Source organism: Ambystoma mexicanum, chromosome 2p (assembly GCF_040938575.1).
Source record: "Ambystoma mexicanum isolate Mex_15411 chromosome 2p, UKY_AmexF1_1, whole genome shotgun sequence".
Lineage (NCBI taxonomy): Eukaryota > Metazoa > Chordata > Amphibia > Caudata > Ambystomatidae > Ambystoma > Ambystoma mexicanum.
The window spans coordinates 629,076,486-629,090,422 of NC_090923.1; the positions used below are offsets into that span (position 1 = coordinate 629,076,486).

Genomic DNA, 13,937 nt, shown 5'->3' on the forward strand with positions numbered 1-13,937 from the left:
CTTGGCAGGTCCTAAAACATTTACTTTCCTGAAGATGTTCTTATCGTGCACTCTCTATTTCTCCTTTTCTCACGTTATACCCCATAATCTCTTTCTCCATCTCTACCCTCCTACATGTTCTTCCATTTCCCTGATTTGAGTTTCTGCCCCTGGCCCACTTCCCTTTCCTGTCCCTTTCTCCCCTCACTACTTTTTACCCTCCTCTATCGTCTGCCCTACCACTTTCTGTTCTCTACTTCAACCCTTTCTCGCTCCCTCTCCTTTTCCCTTTTTCCTTTGATTGATTTTTCCACCATTCACCCATCCTTCTCTACTGTTTCCGTCTTCAATACTTAGCTCCACCCTTTTCTTTATTTCACTTCTACTGTCCTCTTATTGTTCACACTCTTTTTAGCCTTCTCACCTACTTTCACGTTCACAGTTATTCTGTTCTTTCTTTGCTTACTTTTATGTTACTCTTCCCTTTTCTCTTTGGTTCTTGCTTTTTTCTTCTTCACCTTTACACGTGTGTTCCTCTTCTTCGTGTCTTTTTTCAATGTTACCGCATTCACTATTTCTTTCCTTCTTACCCTTATTTATACCTTTCTTGCTCTTTATCCCATTTCCTCTTTTCTTTTCTTCTTACCTTCCGATCTTCCTTCCCATCTTTTCTTCTATCCTCTTTGACCTCTTAAGTTCCCTTCCCCTCCCTTTCACTCATTCTCTTTCTCTCCTATTCCCTCTTTTTCTTTACCTGTGTCACTGTGCTAGTGTTTGTGTATTGGTACATATATAACTATACATCACAATGTAGCTTTAGGGTGCTAGGCACACAAGCACACGACTTAACAATGACATGGATTAAATGGCAATATAACTCAGCAACTGAAACAAATTACAACAGAAAAACATAAAATAATCAAGAGCATAAATCTATTAAATCCAGATAATCAGATCCATTTATAAACTGCAATATAATCTTCCTCTGCAATAGGCTCCATTTATTAATATGCTATAGTGATCAAGGCAGGGCATGCCATAGACTGATGCTCAGGACTTTACAACCCCCCTAATGTGGTCCGGCAAAATCGGTGTTCCAGATCCAGGTCTTTTGAAAGAGAGCACAAATTCTCTATCAGGTCAATGTACCTCAGATACCATATCCCTAGTGATTAAATGACCTTGCGTATTAGGCACATTAGGTTACAATCAATGATTAAACCTGATTCAGCCATGCCATAAAGAGTGACACTCTGCCGTTCAGCTGGGGGAGGCAGCACAGTGTTGATAAGATATTAAGAAGAAATGTGTCTGTTTTCATTGTAGTATTGAATTGTGCCCCGAAAGAAAGATTGAAGATGCTCCTCTAGTTATGTCCAGCAATGCATCGTTTGGGGAAAGAGGGTCTAGGGAACACTGAGGTATTTAGGTGCATTCTGCCCAAATTCAGGTTGTGCCAGAAGGGATTTCTGTGCCTGATATCCATGTCTTTCCCTCTGCTCTTGCCTATTTTAAATACAGATGTGTGTGCAAATCTGCAAATGACACGACAAGGTGGGGGGGTATACGATTTATTGACAACCGCGTTTCGCGCACAGATGCTTTTCATGATGTATATTTGTACACAAATCTGTGTGGTAAGCTTAGCAAAACGTTTACCCACATTTTACAAGGTGCGAGGAGATATTTGAAAGCTTTGGCCATCATCACATAGTTTGCTAACAGAGTACACAATTGGTGGCGTGGAATGTTTTAGATACAGAATCTTCCCAGAGTGATCCATTAATACATACATACATACATGGAGTGATCTGAGAACTTACCACATTTCCTGAGGGTGGTTGTCAGGGCAGTGTCGGATAAAGGCGGTGTTGCTTTCCAGGGCAATCTGGTTAATGCCACCCTCAGTAATGGCAGAGAATGAGAAACAAGAAGATGCATTCAGATTCCTAGGATGCTCTGTTTCCTCTAACCAATGGCAAAGTGTGGCACTGCCCCTCACTGGGATAACCTTTCAGGAGCAGGGCTGCCCCTTCTAACCTAGAATTTACGGGCAGGTGATCAACTCCAACTAAATGTCTCCAATGCACAGCATCTAAGATCATCTTTTCAACACAACCTTTTCTTTGTGGACTTCGAGCACTTTGATTGCACTGTCTAATACTCTTTATTTTTGGTCACAAAACCCTTTCATCTCAGTTGGGTGGGGGATTCTGGCACATTTGTCCCTAAAAAATAACAAGCTCCATCAGATGCCTTTCATGGTCTCTTAAGATTGCTACTAGCTACAATCCCAAGAGATAGCAGCCTGTGATGGTCTCTGGAAACAGCTGCTAACCCCAGTCTCAAGAGATTGCGGCAACTGAAGGTCACAAGAGACTGTTACTGATCACAATTTTAGGAGACAGCTCTTAGCCAGTCTTAAGCGTGAGCCTCTAGTTAGGTCTGAAGACACAACTGATAGTCATGATCTCAAGAAACAGTTTCTGGTCAGATACTCGAGAGACAACGGTTAGTGTCAGTTGCACCAGAGACAGCTCACAATGATGGTCTCATGGGGCATCTGCTAGTCATTGTGTCATAATTCACACGTCTGGTAGTCGTATCAAAGTGGTAGACACGACTTTTAGTCTTAAACGATGGTTACAAGTCACGGTTTTAAGAGACATTGAACAGCCACAGCCTCAAAACAGAGCTACTAGGCAGATCTGAAGTCACAGAATCTAGTCATTATCCGAAGAGACAGCTTCTGCTCACAGACGCAATCAAGTTAGTAGTCATGGTCTAAAAATATATGTTGCCATGTCATTAAAAGATGGCTGCCATTGTCTCAAGCTACTAGTACCTATAACACTCTTAAAATATATCTGTCTAGGGGTGGTTGCTAGGCACGATATCAAGAGACAGTCACAGTCTAAGAGATATCTAAGGCCAACAGTCTTAAGAGATAGTGGCTAGTCAAGGTCTCATTGGGCTACCAGCAGTCATGGTCTCAAGAGACATTGGGTGGCTATGGTCTCAAGAAACAGCTGGTGGCATATCAAGAAACATCTGGTAGGGTCTCAAGTTAAGCTCCTAAAAGACAGCCAACAACCCGGGTCCAAAATGGAAATTGTTAGTCGCTGTCTCAAGACACTGCTACTTTCCATCCAAGGGCAGTGGTGGCAAAATCCAATCGGAAAGGACTGCCTCTGCCAAATGACTTCGGGCCATCTTGTTATTGGTTAATATATGTAAATGCATCTCTAGATTGATTGAAAAATGCACCACTGTGGTCTACTTTACAATAAGGTCCACCTTCTGTTTATTGGCTTTTTCGATGATCATTAAGACTCTCATTAAAGTACTAATCGGTCCATATAAAAGACAGTGGCAACGGTTGATGCTCAGAGAGCTCCCAGGTGGGCAAAGGGGATGTAGGTGACAGGAAGCCCTGGTTGGTTTTAGCGTTCACTGTCCAGCCACATCTGACTTTCAACCACAGCTGCCAAAGTCCCATATTTTCAAAATCAAATGCACGTTGTGCCATATGCCAACATTCACATCTCCCAACCCCATCATCATCAGTAGACTGGAAACCCAGCCCCCCCCCACTTCCACAGGCATTTAGGGTTTATTCCCCTTAACGAAACTGATAGCGGACAGGTGGAATTATCAGGTCCTCCTCTTCTTCGCCTTCATCGTCACAGACAACCTCAAAGACCAGGTATTTCAGATGGGCTGGGATCTCCTTTGTGGTGACATTCCTCACAATATCAGTCAACCTGTGGGACAGATAATGAGAGCATGAGAGAGGATAATGTGGCATTGAGGTACTTGCCCAACATGGCATGATGACAAAAAACAGACTCCAAAGGAAGAAGGCAGCCGGGACTGCATTAGTGTGTGTATGGTGGAAAAAGCACAACAATCCTGCCCCTACAAGACTGATTGGTGTGTATGGGGCTACACCCTCAGAAAGCCAATAGCTTTCTGTATCTGGATTAAGGGTTATACATTTATTTGAATTATAGCGGCATGCAAGGGTAAAAAACCATATGGTCTCACAGAGAAACAATGTCGCACATGGCAAGATGACAAGGAAAGCATTCTAAAGTGCACCAGCGCTTGATATATGATATGATAGGTGATTTATAGCGCGCTTAATACCCAGAGGTTTCTAAGCGCGGAAGCGGTGATCGAACCTGTGGTGCTCCGTGTCGTCTTACTTCCAAGGCGAGCATGTTGCCCCTGAGCTGTCCCCCCCCGAAACAAATGGCAAAGGGGAGTTTCCTCACCTGCATAGGGCAGAAAAGGCGGCAGCATCAATAGTGGGAAATCCGTGAATGTTATTCAGGCTGCTATGTAGCAATTGCTGCCCCTTTGCTTTTCTACCCCTGAGGACAGTATGGTGATGGCATTCAGCTATAATTAAAGGCAATGCTGAGAAAGACATTTTACAACTCATTGCATGGCTGAGAAAAATCAGAACTGCATGCCACTACACCATCTAAAACTAGATGTTTCCCAGACAGACCTCCTGTTTCTCTTACAAACTACTTCCATCCTCTCCTATCGAATATGAATGCTGGCTAGGACTGGCCTAATCTCAGTAGCAAATGAAAAAGCTTTGGGTTTCATCCTGGAAATGAATTAAAACTTCTCATCTTAATATAAACAATGTGTTGCTCTACTGCAATTCCACACTCTGAGGAATGCAACGCGCATCATCCAGGATCTGATCAATGCACAATCGCGCAAGCCCGGATTTGATCCAGAATTGATTTGGCAATGATGTTCAGGTGGGCCTACCATAAACTAGACTTGCCCCTCTAAAAGCCACCTAACACCTTGCTGCACATCTGCTCCCTGGAACTTGCTGGTGAAGCGTGCATAGGCTTCGTGTTAGCATGATGTCTGTGGTTTTGGATAGGGAGAATGTCTGGTGTGGAGGGGTACTATTTCTCCCGATGAGGGAAGATCCGTCGCCCGGCCCCCAGTTTTGTTGGGACAGTTAAGAGCTGGGAATTTAGTGGAGGTATCATCGAGCTAGCAGCCTCCTAAGTAGTTCATATGGGTATATTTCGAGCAAGGCAGAAAACTAAAAATAGATTGCTCTAGCTAATTTTGGTTAATTGGCTTGCCCACATTTTTCAAATGTAATTGTCATTTGTTTATTGAAAATAAAAAGTGCTTTGCCAAAAAGCACTGCACAAAGGGTATAAGTGGTGGCTGGAGCAGTGCTATTGCTGGGTGCTTGACATAATCTGATTTAGTAGTTAAAACATTAAACATTATGGTGGTTTGGAAGGTGCTGGAAACAGGAAATGGGGAGAGCATAAGACAGACATTATGAGCACTGTTGTATTTACAGTACTTGGAGATATAAACAGACATGCAATCCCGGTGGCGTGGTTGGGGATAATTGGGTGGAAGATGATAGCACTAAAAAGCTGTGGGCCTCCCTCCTGGGAGTGAGATAGCGGTTCTTGAAGACAGGCACTGGTGGAATGTACTTAATTTTTGAGGGCAGGGAGTTTCAGTGTTGGGTAGCCAGTAGGGCGAAGGAGAAAATGTGGGAGGCACCAGATGGTGGTTGTCAAAGGATTAGGCTGAGGAGAGCTTGGTAGAGTGAGAGGCTGAGAGTAGTAAGGGATAGATGGTTACCAGACATTTGGTCGAAAAAAATTGGTCGACCAGACAAATGGTCGAACCAATTTGGTCGAAAACCAAATGGTCGAATTTTTTATTTTTTTTATTTTTGCCCCTTTTTTTTATTTTTTTGGGGGGGTCCCCCCCAACCCTCTTTTTTTCTCTAAAAACCCCTTTTTTAAAAAAACGAAAACCCGAAAAATAAATATATAAATAAAACAAAAATTCGACCATTTGGTTTTCGACCAAATTGCGTCCACCAAATGTCATTCGACCAGTTTTCAGTCGATCAAATGACTGGACACCGGGATAGATTCAGCCGGGTAGGTTGGGGAGGACGTAAGCAATCATATTGAGGCATTTAGACACAACCATAACAAGATATCATTTGAATATGGAACCACTGAGCATGGAGAGCCAGCCCATGTGGGGGTAGTGGATGAAATAGTAAGGTGTGTAGGAGTTTGTGGAGGGTGGTTGAATCAAAGTTCAATACCTTGTTGAGGTTGAGCGCATCAAAGGAGTAGAGTGGGAGGCCCGTAAGGAGGTAGAGCAATAATCCAGCCTTCCGAGCACTGTGGTGGTGATGAGTGTTTTGGTTGAGCAATGGCTCAGATGAGGTCAGATTTGATGGATGTTCAGGGGATTAAGGCCACAGCAATAGAGGTGATGGAATGCTGATTTTTCATGCCGCTGCCCAAGAGAACTTTCTTTGTGAGCCGTACAGGATGGGTAAGCAAATCAGGGGGAATGGATATAAGAGGAGAAACGGGGCGTGGCATTGGCACAAGGGAGCAATCACACTACCGTTTTAGAGGCACTGAGCATCAAGCAATGCCGCACCATCCAGTGACGTAAAGCAGGTAGACAGTTACTGATGCAAAAGAACAGCTCAAAGGTGAAGGCAGGAAAGAAAGAAGGGAGGTTGCATAGGACCTCTAAGTGTTTCAGAAAATGGAGGAGGGATTGGCCGTAAGGTGGCTACCCAAGCATGGACGATGTCCTGAAAGTCAAGATGAGAGAGAGTTTGAAATAGAGAATATATAACAGATTGCAGATGTAAACCTCAGTGAGGGAGTTAGAGTCATGGGTAAGCTCCGTCTCTGTGGAATGTCGGCTGCAAAAACAGTGACAAGGTCAGAAATGTCCGGCAGGAGGATTTAGTTTGAGGGACTCTGCAGGCTGGGGAGCTCCACTGGGTTTGCTATGCTGGCCTTTGAGGTGCTATAGGGTGGATCCACATGGGCCTCAACCCCATGCTGAGCCTTGTTTGTCGAGCATGTGACTTCCCGGGCAACCCAATTGGGTCTATAGTGGTGTGCCAACTCGGAAAGAAGATCACTGGGAACCATAAAGCCCCCCTTGCGGGCCCATAACCATACAGATCTGCGAGCTGAATGTTGACACTTATGATAGTCCCCCTGAAAAAGAACTCTGAATAGTAAACCAAGGTTATCGTGAGTCGGCCCCTCCGAGGAAGGGTGAAGCTTGCAGTTGTTTATGTGAGTGGACAGCTCAAACCCCAAGAAGATTAGAACTACTGCATTCTTCTGTGGTGCCATGCTGAGCCCTGCAGTGAAATGGGTTTCCCATGGGGGACCAGTGGTCAGCCTTGGGCCCATCCAATCCAAACGCCTGCTATTAAATGAAAGCCAGGTGCTACAGATTGACAATATTAACCACACACACACACATGCAGCATATACAAGTGGGCGTACAAAAGTGGGCCCCGTAGCGAGGGTAATATGGGAGTTAGGAGACAGCTTGAGAGCATGGCGAGAAGGCTAGAGGAGGAAGAGTTTGAAGCTGAGTGAAGGAGACAGAGTTGAGATGAAAAGAGAAGGGAAGGAGGACAGGAGGGAAGGGAAATTGGAGCACACACTGGAAAACAGATAAACTGAGTAGCAACCTTTAAGATCAGAAAGGTCCTCATTCCAACTGGATAAAACCCAAATATATAGGGGAGTGGCGCTTGTTAGGAGAGTCCAGGAGGACCAACTCGTAATTCTGACATCGGCAGCATCCAAAAAGAGTTAGAGCAAATTAGGAAATGCCTACGACGTTTTAAAAATCCAGATACTGTGAATGACTGTTTGTCACGCACAATGGCGGGTCTGATCTAAGGGGGGGAAGGAAGGACTGAGGACTAATCTGGTGGGATAGCAGCGTGCTTGTGGTAAAGATACTATCCCCATCCATGAGAACCCAGTCAACCCTTATCGCTTTCAGACTGGAAGTAAAGGGAATAGTGAACTTTCCATTAGTCTGGAGGCCTCTGTTGATCCCTCTGCTGTGACAGAACCCAAATTGGAGGAGGTCACTGAGAGTGTTGCCTTCCAGGTAGTCAGTGAGAAGATTCACGTTAGACAACTTTGAAAGAGTGGGCAAGAAGACAGGCTTATAATTGGCAGGGTTGCTGGGGTCAGTGGTGGGTTTCTTCAAAATAGCTCTGAAGGTTGCCAACTTGAAACCAGCTGGGAAAATACCAGAGGAAACTCAGGAGACAGACATGAGCAGATCAGTGGGTAATAGCTCCTTAACTGGTTGTGTTCCGTAGGGATCAGCAGATGCACAGGATTGGTTGGAAGCAAAGAGGATAGGTTTCACTGGTGCATGGGAAGCCTGTTCGAGAGGGTGTAGGGGGTGGTGGAGAAGGTGAAGGAAGGAGAGAGGAAAGCAGACCGAGCGTCCTGTATCTTGGAAACGTGGGATAAATAGCTGGAAAAGGCATTGACAGTGTGGAGGATAAAGAGTGGAGAGGGGAGGAGAGTGGGGCACCTTGGAGTAGAGGCTCATGGACAGCTTGAGAGGATGGTAGTGAAGGGAGGAGGTGTGGTAAGGGTAATAGCTTCACCTGGCTGAAAATGGAGCACTAGTGGAAGGAAGGAGTAATGTGTAGTCGTAAAGGAGAGTGTTTTTTTTCCACCTGCAGTGGCTGCACTCAGCTACAGCTTTGTAGAGTCATGGCTGACACCGGATTGAATTTTCATTTTGTGATTTTAGAAGTAGAGTGGGGTAATGGGGGCATGGGAAGAGACATTAAAATTTAGGATAGAGTGGTTAGAGGGTGGTGGATCAATAGAAAGGGCAAAAGAATTGATTGAGGAGGAAGGGAAAATGAGACAAGAATGAGTTGCCATGTATGTGAGACAGCAGGTTATGGATGGCAACCAGAGAGAGACAGCGTGGAAATCAGCTAGAGTGTGTCTGTCCTGATCATGTTGGGGTGGTGGATGTCCATGTGAGCATGGCTGGAACTTCACTGGGAAGACATTTGAGGAGGTAAACAAGATCCTGAAAGGTTCGGAAGATGAGGATGGCGGTACAGGGAGAAGCTGAACAGGGATGTGTTTGAAAGAAGAGGATAGAAAGTCAAAAGAGGGCAGAGAGCCATACAGGCTACCGTTGTTAGGTGAGGTCAGGCCTGCAGCACAACGTCCGCTTGAATTAGGAGCCTGCCTGTCTGTCTTGCTAGCCCTCGGAACCAAATCTGGGCTAGGGCTGTCAGATTCTACAAAACCTGGAGAAGATGCCAGTTCAGTGGGAAGGAGGATCCTTTTCAAGCCACTCTATTGAACAACAAGAGGAGTTCCATGTTGCAGCTTCAAGGTGCTTTACCTCTTCGTGAAAGAGGAATGTTCCTTCGCATTGCTGTGCTGGGCTACCATGATTCCCGAAGGTACCAGTGAACGAAGATGGCAAGAGGACAAAATTTGCCTGCGGGCATTCTTTTGGATGTGCATGCCAACTACCCTGCACCACGTGCTCTTGTCCTGCATTAAACTCATTGGCCCTCATTACGACCCTGGCGGAAATCGAAAAACGATGGCGGAAATGCAATACCGCCATCGAATAGCGCTCGGTGCGACTATGACCCGTCACCGCAAAGTACGAAGCCATTAGCGACACCGTAGTGAACGCCAACGCTAACTGCACCAAGTACGCGCGCGCGCGCCATGCCAAACCGAAATTAGCACCATGGCGCAAGGGTACGCGAATTCCGACCCTAGCGGACATGTACCTAACGCCATCAAGCATGGCGGAAAGTACCATTCCGCCATGGTGAGAAGTACGGCATCGCGAATCAACCGTAAACGGCCCCACTGAGTGCCTGTACACCGCTCCCTGCCCACAAAGTACAACTCCCCGTAGGTGCAATGAAGTCACAATGCAACCAGTGAAATGTACAAGTCACCCATGCATGCCAACGAACAAAAGAATCACAAGAGGGGCCAATGGGAGCTGCAGGGCACAGATGGCACGAATACAGAAGCCATTCCAATGGACATGACCACAGTCCCCCCCCCAGAAACGCACGCAAACACAGGCACCTGTGACCAGCAATATTCCGAAAATCACATCATTCCACCAGTCCACCTGGCTGACCGGCATCTGTTACACAAAACCCAATCCCCCGCCCCTGAGCATGACAACATTCAAACAGTCATATTGGCAGCCCCCATCCCTGACCTCACTGGGCTTCGTAGGCAAACGCGCCCAGCACAGTACCACGCAACTAAACTCCGAAGCTGGAACCCAATGCAGATCTCCTCACAATACATCGCTCCCCAAATAGGAATATGCCACATCACTCGCAAAGAAGAACGCTACACGGCCCATATCAGAATAGAAATTTAATGCACAACAAAATCACCAAGCCCATACAGCCATTAGGCCATGAACTCCAAAACACATTTCACCATTGTGGGCTGCATCCGCAAGAAATGACCAGCTACTACTTGTGTGACGCCCTGTTCCATCATGGTACACAGAGCCACATTCACGTACGAAAAGGCAACATGGAAGCGCACAGAACCGCAGGGCCGTCCCAATGGGGAGGCACTAGTCCAGCTGAAAGGCCGAAATGTTGCTCCGAGCCACTAGTACTGCGTAAGGGCATGTGGCCCATTGGCGATCGTCCCATAAGATCGTAATGCTGCTCCACTGATTAACACGAAGCAGCAGGTGTCGGGAGTAAAAGCCATCTGCAGGAGTGGCATACAGATGGCAGTGGCAAAAGGGGAGGAGATACCTGTCAACCAAAAGAAAAGAAAAAGAACAGAATGGCCATCAGAACTACATTCGAACAACTCACTTCAATGATCACACTAAATCCACAGCCATATGCATGCTAGCCCACTCCAAAGGATCATCACCACCCCAAAACCACTTGCGACTCATAACTATCTATATCGAGGTGTAAACAGCATCACAAACGAGTGTACCTGTGCATGCGTCTGTGAAAACAGAATCCATCTGATGGGATTGGTAACGTGCATGGACACAAGTGTCTGAAGGCGCGTCGAGACAGGGAGGGCTCAACAAGGCCAGATAGACGATGGTCCCACTATGGCAGCCCTGCATCACATAGCGCAGGGGAGGCGGATAGATTCCAAGAAGCCCTGTACATGGCAAACTCTGTATCAAATCACCTGCCCATGCATCCATTCATCATTCCCTCATCCCGGTATAAAAACGCCTGAATATTTACTCACATAACATTAGAAATATCCATTGAGTCTGTGCGTTATGCAGCCTGCAAAATCCACAGTGCCCCAGCCCGTAATTCCAGTGTTGTGAAGTAACATGTATTTGGGAACGTCCGGCCTCATCGCCCACGTCGCTATTGCGCATCCCAAACTATTCATATCAATCATTGCATCCTCGCCATGGCCCCTGTCTCAAGGACATTGAACAATAGAACGTTATATTTGCAGTCAGACCTGTGGGCATCTCCTCGCCGCTAGCTGAAAACCGAAAGCGCCGCCCTCCGAATTCCTCATTTGCAACATCACGTCGAAAAGGCATCTGTGGCCGTTTGAAATCACAAATTAATCCATCTAGTGCGGCTGTGTGTGAAAATGGCAACTGCCTTCACCCACAAATGGGACGCCCCGCCCGTCGGTGCAACTCGGTACAGTGATGCATGAGGGCCCACCGTTACTCGAGTACTACGTTCCACTGACCCATCACAAGTCTGTTCGCGACTGCAAAGATTGTATGTGAAACAATGGGACCATAGCCGAATGTACATATCAACAAATGTTACACGGCCATCGGGTACAAATACATGATTGCAATAGCAAGATGCCATTCCTCGAATTGCAGCGTTGTGTGCGGGACGTGCTCGGCCAAAGGGGAGAGCAGCTTGCACAGGTGGAATGAATCACCACAGGTGGAGGCCATACAGCCTGAAAACACATAAATTGCACACCCAGTCTCCTCCCACAACCACACCCACTCCGAAATGCTACCGGCAGGACTCGCGATGTTGGCCCTGGGGGACCTGATAGCACTGCAAGTACTCCAACTCCAAGAAGAAGACCAACACCAACTACAACCGGCCGCACGGAGGAGACGCAGGAGGAGGAGGAGGGCAAGGCAGGGCCAGCAAGGGCCGCCAGCACAGCCACTACCACCACGCAGGCAGCCCGCAATCCCACGCCTCCGAGCACATCCGTTCAACCTCACTGATGAGCAGATCCACACCCTCTACCGTTTGGACCGGGACACCATAGCCGCCATTGTGGACATGACACAGGCTGACCTTGTCAGCATGATAGATAGCCCAACCGCCATCCCACCCCTACTGAAGGTGGTGTCTGTACTCCACTTCCTGGCCACAGGCACCTACCAGCACACAGTCGGACAGTTGCATGGCATTTCTCAGCCACTGTTCTCACGGACACTATTGCAAGTGCTCGATGCCCTCCTGCAGCACGCAGACGACTACATCTCTCTACCACGCTCGGAGCAGGAAATTACCAACACAAAAGTGGGATTCCATGCACTTGCCGGCATACCGGGTTGCATTGGTGCCATCGACTGCACCCATGTGGAATTGGTCGTCCCACATGCCATGGAGGCCCAGTACCGCAACCGAAAACAATTTAATTCCCTGAATGTACAAATGGTGTGTGACTCCAACAGGATCATTACACATTGTTGTGCCAGATTCCCTGGATCAACCCATGATTCTATGGTCTTGAGGAACTCTACTATACCACGCTACATGGAGCGACACGCAGGGAACAGATCCTGGCTACTCGGTGAGTCTCATTACATGCATGATAATGTGGGGTATGTGATTCGGCAATGACCTGGCAGGAAGGGGGGGGGGTGTGCGTACGTAGCAATGGCATTCCACATCATACGTTTATCGTCCACATACAGGTGATGCTGGGTATCCACTGAAGAGATGGCTCCTCACACCAGTCCGGAACCCACGGGACCAGCATGAGGAGGACTACAACCATGCCCACTCACGTACCCGTGTAGTCATTGAACAGGCATTCGGCCTACTGAAGACTCGTTTCCGCTGCCTCAGCAGGTCTGGCGGGGCACTCCTGTACCGCCATGAGAAGGTTGCAAAGATGGTCATGGCATGTGTCATGCTCCACAACATGTGCGTACGTAGAAATGTGCCCATGCCCCCTGACGCAGAACTGCAAGCACCTGATGATGGTCATGATGAGGGTGGGGATGTGGCAGCACCTCAAGGAGTCTGCGAGGCACCGGAGGGCCGTGACATTCGTCAGCATCTCATTGATGCATGCTTCTAGCACTCACGCCTGGTGGCTGATACATGGACACGGGACTCGTGGCACTGTGTGTGTCTGGTACATGCACAATATGGACTGTACGCCTATGATGGCCTAGTACACAAAGATCATTGTCCACACATCTCATTGGTTGATCGTGCACTGTTTATGGCATATGTGATATCATGTTGAACACCCTATCGACCCGCCACCCAAGTGAGCCCAACACACCCCCTCCACCCTCCTACCTCCCCCCCGAACACCAGTGTCCAAAGATGCTCATTGTCAGTGGGCTGTCGCTATTGCAAGCCCCCTCTGCGGGTATCAGGGGCACCCCTGCCTGTGGAGCGCAGGTTCCTCCCAGATCTACGTTGGGGGCTGCCCTGGACGGAACTTGCAATGGATGATGTCTCTGCCTGCTCACGTCCATGCATGTCCCTAAGGGTTTGTGAGAGCTCAGTGAGCACACGGCGCACTGCGGCAAGTTCGGCACATACGTCTTTGGACGTCGCATGCAGTTCCCCCCTCAGGCTCTCGGTGCTTCTCTCCATTTGGACTCTCAGGCTCTCGGTGCTACTCTCCATTTGTGCCCTTAGTGTCTCTGTACTTCTCTCCATTTCTGCCCTAAGTGTCTCAGTTGATGTTTCTATGTCTGCCTTAGTGCCCCCACATTCATCGGCATGGTCCTTGAGGAGCGTGGCCAGTTGCTGCTGTTGCACGATTAACTGGTCGAGGGACTGTTGCCTCTGCTGGGCCATGGCCATTTGCGGGGGTGTCACAGAGGGG

At 47.7% G+C, this 13,937-nt stretch overlaps 1 protein-coding gene across 1 annotated transcript in view; it reads right to left on the minus strand.

Moving 5' to 3' along the window:
• Positions 1 to 1,534: 1,534 nt before the first annotated feature.
• Positions 1,535 to 13,937, minus strand: part of UBA7 (ubiquitin like modifier activating enzyme 7) — a 1,701,784-nt gene continuing 1,689,381 nt past the window's right edge. The window contains exon 25 of the mRNA XM_069644160.1: positions 1,535 to 3,743. Coding sequence (XP_069500261.1) covers positions 3,602 to 3,743 — 142 coding nt within the window. The 3' untranslated portion in view covers positions 1,535 to 3,601. The remainder of the gene's footprint in view (positions 3,744 to 13,937) is intronic.